Source organism: Schistocerca cancellata, chromosome 3 (genome assembly GCF_023864275.1).
Source record: "Schistocerca cancellata isolate TAMUIC-IGC-003103 chromosome 3, iqSchCanc2.1, whole genome shotgun sequence".
In the NCBI taxonomy this organism is placed as follows: Eukaryota; Metazoa; Arthropoda; class Insecta; order Orthoptera; family Acrididae; genus Schistocerca; species Schistocerca cancellata.
Genome location: NC_064628.1, coordinates 810,533,896 through 810,550,227, shown reverse-complemented (window position 1 = coordinate 810,550,227; position 16,332 = coordinate 810,533,896). Strand labels below are relative to the sequence as shown.

At 43.5% G+C, this 16,332-nt stretch overlaps 1 protein-coding gene across 1 annotated transcript in view; it reads left to right on the top strand.

Moving 5' to 3' along the window:
* The window catches only part of LOC126176587 (uncharacterized), a 541,845-nt gene that overhangs the window by 267,256 nt on the left and 258,257 nt on the right, over nucleotides 1-16,332 (top strand). Inside the window, exon 9 of the mRNA XM_049923748.1 lies at nucleotides 1,361-1,516. Within this exon, the coding sequence (XP_049779705.1) occupies nucleotides 1,361-1,516 (156 nt within the window). The remainder of the gene's footprint in view (nucleotides 1-1,360; nucleotides 1,517-16,332) is intronic.

The following is a 16,332-nucleotide window of genomic DNA, read 5'->3' as shown; positions in this document are numbered from 1 at the left end:
CACCCTCCGTCGCATGGAATCCCTGATGGGCTGATGCAGCCCTGGAGAATGGCGTATTGTATCACAGCCGTCTACAATACGAGCACGAAGAGTCTCTACATTTGGTACCGGGGTTGCGTAGACAAGAGCTTTCAAATGCCCGCATAAATGAAAGTCAAGAGGGTTGAGGTCAGGAAAGCGTGGAGGCCATGGAATTGGTCCGCCTCTACCAATCCATAGGTCACCGAATCTGTTGTTGAGAAGCGTACGAACACTTCGACTGAAATGTGCAGGAGCTCCATCGTGCATGAACCACATGTTGTGTCGTACTTGTAAAGGCACATGTTCTAGCAGCACAGGTAAAGTATCCCGTATGAAATCATGATAACGTGTTCCATTGAGCGTAGGTGGAAGAACATGGGGCCCAATCAAGACATCACCAACAATGCCTGCACAAACGTTCACAGAAAATCTGTGCTAATGACGTGATTGCACAATTGCGTGCGGATTCTCGTCAGCCCACACATGTTGTGAAAATTTACAATTTCATCACGTTGGAATGAAGCCTCATCCGTAAAGAGAACATTTGCACTGAAATGAGGATTGACACATTGTTGGATGAACCATTCGCAGAAGTGTACCCGTGGAGGCCAATTAGCTGCTGATAGTGCCTGCACACCCTGTACATGGTACGGAAACAACTGGTTCTCCCGTAGCACTCTCCATACAGTGACGTGGTCAACGTTACCTTGTACAGCAGCAACTTCTCTGACGCTGACATTAGGGTTATCGTCAACTGCACGAAGAATTGCCTCGTCCATTGCAGGTGTCCTCGTCGTTCCAGGTCTTGCCCAGTCTCGAGTTATAGGCTGGAATTTTCCGTGCTCCCTAAGACGCCGATCAATTGCTTCGAACGTCTTCCTGTCGGGACACCTTCGTTCTGGAAATCTGTCTCGATACAAACTTACCGCGCCACGGCTATTGCCCCGTGCTAATCCATACATCAAATGGGCATCTGCCAACTCCGCATTTGGAAACATTGCACTGATTGCAAAACCACGTTCGTGATGAACACTAACCTGTTGATGCTACGTACTGATGTGCTTGATTCTAGTACTTAGAGCAATGAGTCGCATGTCAACACAAGCACCGAAGTCAACATTACCTTCCTTCAATTGGGCCAACTGGCGGTGAATCGCGGAAATACAGTACATACTGACGAAACTAAAATGAGCTCTAACATGGAAATTAAGCGTTTCCGGACACATGTCCACATAACATCTTTTCTTTATTTGGGTGTGAGGAATGTTTCCTGAAAGTTTGGCCGTACCTTTTTGCAACACCCTGAATATATTGTGAATGTCTGGTCTGGTTCGGGCAGGCTGGTTGCGGGACCAAGAACACACGCCGCAGTCGGGCGCATGCCTGGGTCTGCAGTGGGTCAGCTCGCCCAACCCGCAGGTGCCCAGCGGCCTGTACTGGCAGCGGCAGCGCTGCACCGCCGTGGGCGGCTACGTCTGCAAGAGGAGCAACCAAGGTGAGCGCCCGCCCGCACCCCCAGCCGGGGAGTCCACAGTGCTACCGAGAGACTGCGCATGCGCCGTGCCATTCGCTGACCTCCAGCAACCCCGAGGTGCAACGACCGCACGCTAATAACAAACAACTCGCTCCCAACCGCTACCCTGCAATTTCTCTCGAACTCGATAACTGTCCTGTAGAGAGCGTGTCTGATGCAGTAGATGTGTAATGACTTAACGACCACGCTGTACACAGAATGGTCGCAGATCACGAACGCTCTGTCTAGCACAGCCTTTGACCAGTCGCATCCCCGAATGAAATGTCTTCACCTGCAGGCAGGTTCGCAGCCAAGCTCTCCCAGTAATTATCAATGGCTATGTTTCACATTTTGCAACAAATTACACGACAGCAAAAAATAACAGCACCAAAATACAATTAACTCAGAATAATGAAATTTTTGGAATACACTTGTCTATGTGATTTAAACGATTAACATTACAAGAACACATCCACATCCACATACATACTCCGCAATCCACCATACGGTCCGTGGCGGAGGGTACTTCGTACCACAACTAGCATCTTCCCTCCCTGTTCCACTCCCAAACACAACGAGGGAATAATGACTGCCTATATGCCTCTGTACGAGCCCTAATCTCTCTTATCTTAACTTTGTGGTCTTTCCGCGAAATTTAAGTTGGAGGCAGTAAAATTGTACTGCAGTTAGCTTCAAATGCTGGTTCTCTAAATTTCCTCAATAGCGCTTCACGAAAAGAACGCCTCCTTTCCTCTATAGACTCCCACCCGAGTTCCTGAAGCATTTCCGTAACACTCGCGTGATGATCAAACCTACCAGTAGCAAATCTAGCAGCCCGTCTCTGAATTGTCCTCCCTCAATCCGACCTGATAGGGATCCCAAACGCTCGAGCAGTACTCAAGAATAGGTCGTATTAGTGTTTTATAAGCGGTCTCCTTTACAGATGAACCACATCTTCCCAAAATGCTACCAATGAACCGAAGACGACTATCCGCCTTCCCCACAACTGCCATTACATGCTTGTCCCATTTCATATCGCTCTTCAATGTTACGCCCAAATATTTAATCGACGTGACTGTGTCAAGCGCTACACTACTAATGGAGTATGGATTCTTTTTCCTATTCATCTGCATTAATTTACATTTATCTATATTTAGGGTTATCTGCCATTCTTTACACCAATCACAAATCCTGTCCAAGTCATCTTGTATCCTCCTACAGTCACTCAACGATGACACCTTCCCGTACACCACAACATCATCAGCAAACAGCCGCACATTGCTATCCACCCTATCCAAAAGATCATTTATGTAGATAGAAAACAACAGCGGACCTACCACACTTCCCTGGGGCACTCCAGATGATACCCTCACTTCCGATGAACACTCACCATCGAGGACAACGTACTGGGTACAGGTTAACATAAGCGTGAGATAAGCCATTGCAAATACGAAACGCTGGTACATTAATAACGGGTGTAACCGCCAGACTGTTGAATGCAAGCATGCAAACGTGCATGCATTGTGTTGCACAGGTGTCGGAAATCAGTTTGTGAGATGGAGTTCCGTGTTTGTTGCGCTTGGTCGGTCAATGCAGGGATGGTGAATGCTGTTTGTGCATGAAGGTGGAGTTGTCGTCCGATGATATTCCATATGAACTCGATTTGAGACAGATCTGGCAATCGAGCAGGCCAAGGCAACATGACCGTGCCCTGCAGACCATGTTGGGTTGCAACAACAGTATGTGGGCGGGCAAGTCCTGTTGGAAAACACCCCCTGGAATGCTGTTCATGAATAGCTGCACAACAGGTCGAATCACCAGATTGACGTACAAATTTCCAGTCAGTGTGTGTGGGATAACCACAAGGGTGCTCCTGCCGTCATACGAAATCGCACTGCTGACAGTAACTCCGGATTAAGTGTGCCTATCACGCAGAGGGATTGATTGCAGGACCTCAACTGGACTACTCCTAACCAGCACACAGCCATCACTAGCACCGAGGCAGAATCAGCTTTCATCAGAAAATACAACAGACCACCCTACCCTCCAATGAGCTCGACGCCGCTGGAGTCACATATGGCGGTTGATTTGGGGTCAGTGAAAACGCACGCTACAGGGCGTCTAGCTCGGAGCTGCCCTTTGTAATGGTCGCCTGGTCGTAGATATAGCTAATTGCTATAATCGCACTATTTCACTCCCATTTACGGAGCTTGTTAGCACTTGATGTTAGGTTGGCGCCATTAAAATGCATTGTGCTGTGGTAATCGCTGCTACTTGCTGGATCGCTGCTGTGTCTCGATGCTGATGCTGGCTCTAAATCTGGTTGTCTAGGGTTAAAAACATGATGTTCCGTGATTTTTATGTGCTTTTGATGATAAAGAACGAGCGAAACCAACAAATATGTAAACTTCAAATATTTATTACTCTGGTGGCCATCTTAATTCCACTGTCCACCAAAGACCATGACTCAACACAAAGTAGAACTTCCGTTACATGTTCTTTGCATTGTTTATCCACCTCAAACAATAACACACAAACACACTTTACCAAAGTGACATTCCGACTGCCCCCCGACCCTTCTTGCTGCTCGTATTTATAACATTGTCAAAGAACTACTAAAAAGAGATATAGTTTATAAGTCACATGTACATCTGTTATCATAATTTGTGCAGAAAAGTTATTAATTTGCATCGAGTGACATAATTTAACATGTTATTAAAATGACAGACAGATTTGTTGACTTGACAGAATAATTCTTTGTTACAAAAAGGCCGTTTTTTAGAAGTTTGTCAATTGACTTCTCTAATTTGCATAAATAAGTAAATAACATGAATTATTAAGAATTACATTGGTTTTCGTTTAAAACAGGATTGATTTCGTGAATACTGAGTGAAAACTCTCCTAGTGAACAAATAGGTTTCACTGGGTGATTTTTATTTAAGGAGATCCAAAATACCTAAGTTGGCCACTATTTTTCGTACTTCATATTAATTATTTAAGATGAACTTAGTGTTTTTACATGATGACATTTGCTGTATCAGTGATCAAGTGATATAAACTTTTGTGTGGGTCAGTTACTCAGTATAATTTAATGGGTTGACTGTTTATGCCGACATGTTATGCAATCATTGTTAACATACACAATAACTTTTCTATAATCATAAATACTCGTTAAACTGGTTGAATTTGGAGGGTATCGCATACTTCGGTACAGTAAAGCCTTTAATATGTTCCGTTACACCTTGAAGTAACCAATTTGTAACAATTAATTGTGACACTCTGACGCCAACTGGTGCTCAAATTGCTGCTGCAGATGCAATACGATGTTCCAGGGCCCTGGTATTCCTTCTCGATAGTGCCACGTGGCCTCCCGGAGCTCGGTCTTCTTTCGACGGCACATTCTCCTGACCATCGCTACCACCCATCACTAATAGTGGCTACGTTCCTGTCAAATCTTTCTGCAGTATTCCAGAAGAAACATCCAGTTTCTCATAGCCCTATTACATAATCTCGTTCAAACTCAGTAAGGTGTTGATAATGACGTCTTTGTTGCCGTAAAGGCATTCTTGACTAACACCAACTCACCACCTCCAGTCGCAAAGTCAACTAACCCTCACCACCGTTACACCGTGTATTTAAGGCAATCCTGATTTGCTCCCTCACAGTTGCGCTACTAGCGCCAGTCTTACGCTACTTTTGCGAAATTTAATAGATACCATCTTTAAGATGTAGAAAGATGCCTACCAACTTTCATTTATGTCGCACATCTCGTTCTAGGTGTTCGATTTTTCATTTCCTCGGTGCATCTAAACGTTGTATTCGAAAACGGTCATTGAAATCTAATTTAAGTAGACCTCTCAACGAGTAAAGTATCCACCATAACTCCAAAAGAAGAGCGTTGCTCAAATTATCCTTTGGCAGCGTGTATGTGGTCATAGGGGAGACGGTGGCTAGTTGGCACATATTTTGAGTTTTTGATTTTTCTGTTTTCTGCGCAATGCTTGGAGAGATTCTGATAGATGCGGCGGGAAGCTTGACACTTTGACTGCAAAATCATGCAGGACCCATTAATTAAATACGTGTTCCGGAAACCCCAAAAATACATTTTATAAAAGCTTACTACTAATCGGGGTTAGATGGCATAGAGGTTAGTTGGCGCAATCTGATTTGGATAGAGATACTTACGCAGAAAACAGTAATATTCGAGGAATAAATTTTTATTTAATCAAATCGGGGTAACTTCCTTTTCGAAGAATAAATACTTCAAAACACAAACTCCTCTTAAAGAAATAATACCTGAACAAAAGTAAATTCTGCTCGAATGTATAAACAATACTATGAACTTAAATTTATGAGCAAACAATGGATTAATCAAGGAAAATAAGTTCTGCTTACTGTTATAGCTACCTGTAGTTATTCAAAAAAGCTAGTTCATTTAAGTCTGCAGGCTTTCGTGGCCGTTGCCACTGAAGTTAAAATCTTCTGGGTTATTAGGCCGCGTCGTGTTTCTTCTAAAATGTTCGACGTTTCGACTGCTGCTCTAGCAGTAGTGGACACCAAAAGATCCTGAGGAAGATCCCAGCACAGGGGTCGAAACGTTGAACATTTTAGAAGAAACATGACGTGGTCTAATAACCCAGAAGATTTTAACTTCAAATTAGTTCATTGTTTTGAATCAATCGTGAGTAGGGCGCTCGTTTATTTGAACAAATGGTTTCAATTTTTTTGCACAATTTTACATTGTTCGTACCAAATTGAATAATCCTCGTCTGTCTATCTATCTGCAATTTTCCACTTTTCGACCATCGTGGAAACGAGACTCTCGCTGGCATCGGTTTCGACAAACTTCCCAGGCTACTGACGGGCATGATAGTTCACCAAACCAAAGCGATTTAAATGTAACCAGGCTATCAGGAGGCCCTTGAGAATCTGGGGCATTCCTTGTTGGCCTTTTTAGACGTGACCTGTTGGTATAGCTACGCCATCTGATCCCATAACTAACTATGCCAATTAGCCCCAAATGGATATGAGAAACAAAATCAGTACCACATAATGCCATATATCAGAAACAAAAGATTATGATAACATTCATGCAACCATAGTCATTCACTCTTTCGAAAACCGCCATCAGGAGCGCCTCAACCCGATGTACAAAAGAAAAAAATTACGACTAAAAAATTTGTCCACCAGTCAGAAAAATGATGAAACGGGGTCCTTGCTCTGTGAAGTTTCCAAGCAAACTGAAGCACAACCGCAGCGCTGTAGCACCACGGTGGCAGTCAACAGAAGCTGTGTGCTGCAGCCGGCCGAGTGGCCGTGCGGTTCTAGGCGCTACAGTCTGAAGCCGAGCGACCGCTCCGGTCGCAGGTTCGAATCCTGCCTCGGGCATGGATGTGTGTGATGTCCTTAGGTTAGTTAGGTTTAAGTAGTTCTAAGTTCTAGGCGACTGATGACCTCAGAAGTTAAGTCGCATAGTGCTCAGAGCCATTTTTGTGTGCTGCAAACTAGGCCGTCTAACCCTAGTTTTCCCCTCTAGCAAGTGTTTCTGGATTAATGACACTGACATCCGTCTCCCTACGTTTCTGTAATGAAAAAATAAATACAAACAACAAAGTAAAATTCTATTTTTAAAGAAATAATTGTGGATTAGCATGGGAAACAGATATTGTGAAATATAAATATTTCATTAATAAAAATCCTTCGTCTGTCTGTTTCGTTATTTTAGGTTTTTATTCCCGATATTTATTTCAGAACGAGAGCCCCATCATCAGAATTCAAGATTCACGTGAGGCTTTTCGTGACGACCTGATCAAGCAATCTGACCTGTATATTGCATGAATATGCTTCGCTATTTGCCCGTTGGCGCAGTACCCCAAAGTTCTTTTGTTTTCGTTGCACATACATCGCCTACAAACTGAATTATGAAAGCACTGAAATGGATCACCTGTGGAGTGGATTCTCGCAATTTATAGGTTTGACTGCTTGGCCACGTAATAACGAAATGACTCAAGTGAATCTTGAAAGCCCTGAAGATTGTGTTATCTCCTTCAAGAGCTAGGAAAACAAACAAAGAAAACGAAATAAAGACTTTCGAGAGACGTTTATTCTTAAATTCGCAATAAAATTTTTGTTGTGTTCGTTCATTTATAATTTTTCTGAATCATAGAGACTAGACGGATGGAGAGGCGCATTGTCAATTCAATAAAAGCGATCGTCTCTGTTGGACTACAGAGTAGTGAAACCTCTACCCGACACTGTTTATGAAAGACCCTCATGCAACTAGCGCGACTAGGAAATGTATGTGTTACTGCTGTTTGTTGCTGCCTTCTGATGAATGGTTACATGTTATTGTACGGCTACGTTTCACAGCAGTGCTTTACTGTGTGTTGTAGTGCTTGTGTAAATTGGCTTATTCAGTCCACGAGATGTTAGCGTAGTTGAGACCTAATTTCTTACTCATTCGTTTGAAGAAAAAACGTAAAGTGTTTTTTGAAAAATTTCCGAATACGGTATCCCAGCGAAGAATAGTACACACGATTTAGTTAAAAGATGGCGTACGACAGGTTCGCTTTCAAATGCAAAACGAAATAGGCAAGCTTCCTTTACGGCTCCACAGGTCTTTACCGATAATGTAAAGAGAATAATTATCAGTCCTAAAAAATCAATATCCCATCAATCTGCTCTTAAATATAATTCTTATCTAAACCGAAGATGGAGGGTGGGGAAAGGGAAATGAAGAAACTATTGATGACAGCTGCATCGGGACTTCATGAGGAATCAGCGGCGACGTGTTAAAATTTGTACCTGACCGGAATTCGAGCCTGGGATAACCTGCTAACTAGGCAGTTATGTTACTCACTGCATCATACAGTCACAGCCTTTATTGCAATTGCGAGGACTATCTTGGCCCGCCTCTCGGCCTACCTATATTCCCACCTAGCGCCGCCTATCCACAGTCCCTGTCCATGTCCTCCACATTCACTACTTCGAAATTCCCGCAGAAGGTCGAACGTAACTGTCCAACCGCTCTGAAGGTGGTGGATTCATTGCCCATCGAGGCAATCAGTTATCTGAATGCGTGGTTGTTCTTTTGGACATGTCCGAAAGAACTGACACCACACATCCATATACGAGGGTTGTCCAGAAAGTTAAGTTCCCATCGGTCACGAAATGGAAACCACAGTGAAAACCAGAAACGTTTTATTTGCAACTGTTAGGTACACCTTCCGCCTACTTCGCTACATAGTCGCCGCTCCAACTTCGAGTTTTGTCGTCGTGTTGTATCAACTTTCCAGTATGGTCGTCATAGAAAACAGCTGCCTGTGCTGTCGGCCAATTATCTGCACTGGTCTGCAGCTCGTTGTCTGTAGAAAAATTTTGTCTCCATAGCCAGAGGTTCTTGTGAACAGAGATGGGACTCAGAGGGAGCCAATTACGGACTGAATTGCAGGTGATCAAATACTTCTAATCGGAAACGCTGCAGGAGAGTCTTTATTGCCCCTACAGTGTGCGGCCGAGAATTGGCATGGAGAAGGAACTGCTCGACAGTTGTGCTATGTGGGTTGTGTGATGCAGGCGAAATCTCTAAACAGGCCCTCATACTTGGCGGGAAACGCTACTCCCTACACATCTTTAGGTACTCACTGTTCACTCAAAACTGAAAAGAGCGAGGCGACACGATCGACGGGCATACTAGAGACACGGTCCATCTCATCTGTGCAAAGCTTTACCGGATTTTCCAAGTGGTTTCCATTTCACGACCGATCGGAACTTACTTTCTTTATAACCCTCATGTATACAAATCTTGTCATAAAATTCTTCATGAATTGAAATTGAACTGGAGGAGCCAGGAAAACTGAAACGTACCGATTACTGTAACTGACTTCTCGAAAACATTACTGCTGGACAGGCAGACCCAAAGTAGTTATTGTCAGACTAGGTATTGTCTCATTTATCTGGCCATGTTAATTGGCGGAACATCAGATATTGAAATGGAGGCAATCGTCCCGACACGTTCTAGCGTCCACTTCACGATGAGAAAATTGGTGATTGGTGTGTCGTTTCCGGTAATCGTATGGTGTGGCCAATAATTTTTGCCCGGACTGTCAATACACAAGTTTCATGACAAATTTGAAAGAATTTTATGAGTAATTAACAGATGATGAAAAAGGTTACAACTTTTTCCTACAAGACCTTCAAGCAGCTTTCACATCTGATAAAACTTCTTTCAGACATGCATGTAAGTATCACAATCATAGTTGGACAGACGACAATAACAATATTGGTCTCAGTTCCTTGTGGTCTCATTCTCCGCGTTGCGGGAATCTAAGTGATGTATTTAGTGGAATACGGTAATAGTATGTATCCAACGTGACATATGGAAGTTTGTGTCGATCCAGGAAGCGTGCACGGATAGCCGACGTTGTTAAGGTGACTACTCACGGTGAGAGGGAAACACGGGTTCAAGTCCCGATCCGGCACAAAGTTCCGTATATCACTGTTGAGTAACAGATCTGTACCTAGGTTCAGGTCCCGACCCAGCACAAAGTTTCGTATGTCACTGTTGAGTAATAGATCTGTACCTAATACAGCTGATGCCAAGGGTCTCTCAGTCAGCAGATTAATTTCGATGTATATCAACAATTATTTTGAACCTGTGGCTCAAATCTGAATATGGCTGAATTATACTTCGGCTCGCTGTATTTAGAAACTGACTGTAGATCGGGGAAGGTACTAAAGATGAAGGAAGGAAATTATTTGCTCAAAGTGATGTAGTCCCTGAAGTAATTACCGTTTTTAGAACATAGACGGTGGATGTTGTAAATAATTTCTAATTTGAGTGTGTGTGGGGAGAGAGATAGATAGATAGATAGAGAGAGAGAGAGAGAGAGAGAGCGGTAAAGTGGAATGGGGGCATGGACTTTTGCTACTTTAGAAAGCTAAAAGCATCATTAGTTTTCGGTACGAATGTTACGGGTATTGAATGTATATGCCTTTCAGCTAATGAGGAAATCAGTTAATTACTCTCATGAGTGGCCGTAGCTGCTGCAATCTTAGCAAGAGTTCGATGTCAAAAGCTCGATGTGCACTCTATATCAGCACAGGCAGAAGCACATGAGACAGCGAAGATGTTCACGTTGCAAATTTTATATTCATTTCTCTCTTGAGGAAAAATATCAATGGAGGGGCTGTCAATGAAATATATCAAACATCTCAGCCAATGAGTTTTATCCAAAGCGACGTCATGGAATATTCAACAATGAATCAGTTATAGGACATTGCAGAAATGTTGTTGCAACCGATTGATATTTCTTGCATAAAAAAAGAAAAAGTTATTTGGCCATTGAAACATTTGCAAATGCAATAGTCTTGTAGAGTTTTAGTTATTATTTTCAGTTTCCTTCGAGGGAGTATTCAATACAGTTACAGATTTGAGACACGTATCTATTTCAGAGATTTAGCGTTCGTAAAAATTATAAGGCAAAAATGCAAGTCTTAGAAGTAGTTACACGAAATAGCATATATTTTTTCCATGACACCAAACAGTGCAACAAAAGTAAACATCGCTACCATTCAGTATCCTGTCTTTTTCTTTGCGGTTTGAGTGCATTCCATTCAGCCTGCTTCTCACTATTTAGGTGTACATTGAACGATTAAAAAAAGTTGTGTAAGGATCTTCACATTACACACAGCTGACGATAGGATCATAACAACCCGCTAACTGGCAACAAATACAATTCTTTTAGAGTGATTCAGAGTACAAAATGTAAGAATGGTACAAATATATTAATTTCATATGGGAATGGGTACTCTCTACTATGTAACCGGTGATAGAAGCTCATGCTTATGATGGACATTAGGTACCGTCTACAACACGTAAAATCCGTAAACCATTATGTTCAAGGTGGAGGGGGAGAGTGGGTGAAAAGAGGGGAGCGGAGGAGAGGAAGGGTAGCGGCTACGCTGAAACTGCGCGATACCTGTATAAAAGGAGTTGAGACAATGCAGTAACTGTACAACGATTTATGTCTTCATTCACCGGCACGTGTTCCCTTATTTGGATATGAGATCATTAGCTCCCGCTTAAGATTGTAATAAATCTGAACTTCAAAAAAGAGATTTCTCAAATTATAAATGCTGCATTACTCCCAAATAACTTATCAAATTTCAGAAACTGAGTAGCCGTTGGGTACTTTTCTTTCAGATCTAAAATACTAGCAGTAGAAATGAAACTGATTTTCGTAACATTATTTCTGGTATAACAAGGGAAAAGGATAGGAGATACGGGAAGAATCCAGTTTACATCACCGTCAGGCAGAGATACCGAAATCAGGTATTGGACTGTAAATGTACCCAGGAGCAGATACAGACTCAGATCACAGATTAGCAACGATGAAGAGTAGGCTGAAGTTTAAGAGACTAGTCGGGAAGAATCAATGCGCAATAAAGTGGAATATGGAAGTACAAAAGAATGAAGAGATACGCTAGAAGTTCTCAGTGGCTATAGATACTGCAATAATGAATAGCTCAGTAGGCAGTACAAATGAATAGGAATGGACATCTCTAACAAGGGGACCGGAGCTCGTGGTCTCGTGGTCGCGTTCTCGCTTCCCGAGCACGGGGTCGCGGGTTCGATTCCTGGCGAGTTCAGGGTTCTTCACCTGCCTTGATATGACTAGGTGTTTGTGTTGCCCTCAGCATTTCATCCTCATTCATGAAATTGGCAGATCGGACTGAGCAAAAGTTGGTAATTTATATAGGCGCTGATAACCGCGCAGTTGAGCGCCCCACAAACCAAACATCATCATCATCATCATCATCATCTAACAAGGGCAATCACAGGAGTTGAAAAGAAAAACACAGGTACAAGGAAAGCAACTGTGAAGAAACCTTGCATAGGAGAAGAAATACTTCAAATGATCGAAGAAAAAAGGAAATATAAAAATGTTCAGGGAAAGTTAGGAATACAGACATACTAGTCATTTAGGAATGAAATTGAAAGTAAGTGCAGGTAACCTACGACGAAATGGCTACGTGAAAAAAATGTGAAGAAATTGAAAAGAAAATGATTGTCGGAAGGACTGATTCAGCATGTAGAAAGTCAAAACAACCTTCGTTGAAATTAAAAGAGACTGTAACATTAAGAGTCCAATGGGAATTCCACTGTTACTCGCAAAGGAGAGAGCGGATGCGTGGAAAAAGCACATTGAAGCGCTCTATGAGGGGGAGGGCTTGCCTGATGATGTGATAGAAGAAACAGATGTCCATATCGAGGAGTTAGGGGGTCCAGTACTAGAGACAGAATTTAAAAAAAAATTTGAACGACTTAAGATTAAATGAGGCAGAATGGATACATAACATTCCACCAGAATTTTTAGCATCATTGGGAGAAGTGACAACAACACGATAATTCATATTGGTGTGTAGAATGTGTGAGGCTGGCAATATACAATCAGACTTCCGAAACAACATCATCCACACAACTCCGAAGATAGTAAGAGCCGACAAGTGCGAGGATTATCGTACTATCAGTTTAACCGCTCATGCATCCAAGTTATTGACAAGAACAATTTACAGAATAACTGAAAAGAAAATTGACGATCTGTTAAAAGGCGATAGTTTAGCTTTAGGAAAGGTAAAGGCACCAGAGAGGCAGTTCTAACGTTGCTGTCGATAATGGTAGAAAGACTAAAGATAATCAAGGCACGTTCATAGGATCTGTCGACCCGGAAAAAGACTTCGGCAATGTAAAACAGTGCAAGATGGTCGATTTCTGAGAAAAATAAGTATAAGCTTTAGAGAAAGACCATGAGGGAACAATAAGACTGGAGGACCAAGAACGAAGTGCTTGAATTAAGAAGAGTGTAAGCCATGGATGTAATATTTCGCCCTCCTGTTCAAATGACATATCCAAGAAGCAATGATGGAAATAAAATAAAGTACCAAGACTGGGCTTTAAATCGAAGATGAAAGGACAATAATAATACAGTAGCTGATGACATTGCTATGCTCAGTGAAAGCGATGAAGAGTTACAGGATGTGTTGAAAGTAATGAGAAGCAGTAGAAATGAGAACAACGAGAAACTTAAAATCAGAACTGGGGATCACGAAGTAGAGGAAGTTAAGCAGTTCTGATACCTTCGCAAGTAAATAAACCAAGGTGGATGGAGCAAGGTACACTCCTGGAAATGGAAAAAAGAACACATTGACACCGGTGTGTCAGACCCACCATACTTGCTCCGGACACTGCGAGAGGGCTGTACAAGCAATGATCACACGCACGGCACAGCGGACACACCAGGAACCGCGGTGTTGGCCGTCGAATGGCGCTAGCTGCGCAGCAGCCAGTTTGCCGTGGCATACGGAGCTCCATCTCAGTCTTTAACACTGGTAGCATGCCGCGACAGCGTGGACGTGAACCGTATGTGCAGTTGACGGACTTTGAGCGAGGGCGTATAGTGGGCATGCGGGAGGCCGGGTGGACGTACCGCCGAATTGCTCAACACGTGGGGCGTGAGGTCTCCACAGTACATCGATGTTGTCGCCAGTGGTCGGCGGAAGGTGCACGTGCCCGTCGACCTGGGACCGGACCGCAGCGACGCACGGATGCACGCCAAGACCGTAGGATCCTACGCAGTGCCGTAGGGGACCGCACCGCCACTTCCCAGCAAATTAGGGACACTGTTGCTCCTGGGGTATCGGCGAGGACCATTCGCAACCGTCTCCATGAAGCTGGGCTACGGTCCCGCACACCGTTAGGCCGTCTTCCGCTCACGCCCCAACATCGTGCAGCCCGCCTCCAGTGGTGTCGCGACAGGCGTGAATGGAGGGACGAATGGAGACGTGTCGTCTTCAGCGATGAGAGTCGCTTCTGCCTTGGTGCCAATGATGGTCGTATGCGTGTTTGGCGCCGTGCAGGTGAGCGCCACAATCAGGACTGCATACGACCGAGGCACACAGGGCCAACACCCGGCATCATGGTGTGGGGAGCGATCTCCTACACTGGCCGTACACCACTGGTGATCGTCGAGGGGACACTGAATAGTGCACGGTACATCCAAACCGTCATCGAACCCATCGTTCTACCATTCCTAGACCGGCAAGGGAACTTGCTGTTCCAACAGGACAATGCACGTCCGCATGTATCCCGTGCCGCCCAACGTGCTCTAGAAGGTGTAAGTCAACTACCCTGGCCAGCAAGATCTCCGGATCTGTCCCCCATTGAGCATGTTTGGGACTGGATGAAGCGTCGTCTCACGCGGTCTGCACGTCCAGCACGAACGCTGGTCCAACTGAGGCGCCAGGTGGAAATGGCATGGCAAGCCGTTCCACAGGACTACATCCAGCATCTCTACGATCGTCTCCATGGGAGAATAGCAGCCTGCATTGCTGCGAAAGGTGGATATACACTGTACTAGTGTCGACATTGTGCATGCTCTGTTGCCTGTGTCTATGTGCCTGTGGTTCTGTCAGTGTGATCATGTGATGTATCTGACCCCAGGAATGTGTCAATAAAGTTTCCCCTTCCTGGGACAATGAATTCACGGTGTTCTTATTTCAATTTCCAGGAGTGTAGATATATAGAAAGTAGGCTAGCACTGGCAAAAAGATCATTCCTGGCCAAGCGAAGTCCTTTAGTACCAAACACAGGCCTTAACTTGAAGAAAAAATTTCCGGGAATGTACATATGAAGTTCAGCATTGTATGGCAGTGAAACATGGACTGCGTGAAAACCGGAACAGAATAGAATCGAAGCATTTGATATATGGTGCTAGAGAAGAATGTTGAAAATTAGGTGAAATGATAAAGTAAGGAATGAGGAGGTTCTCCACAGAATCGGAGAGGAAAGGAATATGTGGGAAACACTGGCAAAAAGAAGGGACAGGATGACAGGACATTTGTTAAGACATCAGGGAATAACTTCCTTGGTACTAGAGAGGAAGAGAGATTGGAACACATCCAGTAAATAATTGACGACGTAGAGAAAAGGCTGGCACAGGAGAGGATTTCATGGTGGGCCGCAGCAAACACATCAGGTGACTAAATAAAAGGGGGAGGGTAAACTATACTGTACAGTAGAGTGGGCTCTGTTACGTTTGCTCTGGGTGACAACGAATGACAATCTCTTTGAACGGTTCTAGAAATATTCGAATTTTCCAGGTAAATATGAATAAAAAAAGAACTGGACATACTTGCCAGTAAGGAGGGATCCGCGTCGTTATTTCTGGAAAATAAACTTATTTTCAGTCTGTCGATTACTGTATTATTGTCTCAAGACTGCCAGTTCCAGGTACTGTCGTCCATCTTTAGGTCATAATCCTAGACACATATAAAGCCATTTCACAGAAGCAGTATCACTGTCGTGTATCCATAAAACAATATTCGACAGACTGAAAATACCGGGTGATCAAAAAATCAGTATAAATTTCAAAAACTGAATAAATCACGGAATAATGTAGATAGAAAGGAACAAATTGACACACATGCTTGGGATGACATGGGGTTTTATTAGAACCAAAAAAATACAAAAGTTCAAAAAATGTCCGACAGATGGAGCTTCATCTGATCAGAATACCAATAATTAGCATAACAAAGTAAGACAAAGCAAAGATGATGTTCTTTACAGGAAATGCTCAATATGTCCACCATCATTCCTCGGCAACAGCTGTAGTCGAGGAATAATGTTGTGAACAGCACTGTAAAGCATGTCCGGAGTTATGGTGAGGTATTGGTGTCGGATGTTGTCTTTCAGCATCCCTAGAGATGTCGGTCGATCACAATACACTTGCGACTTCAGG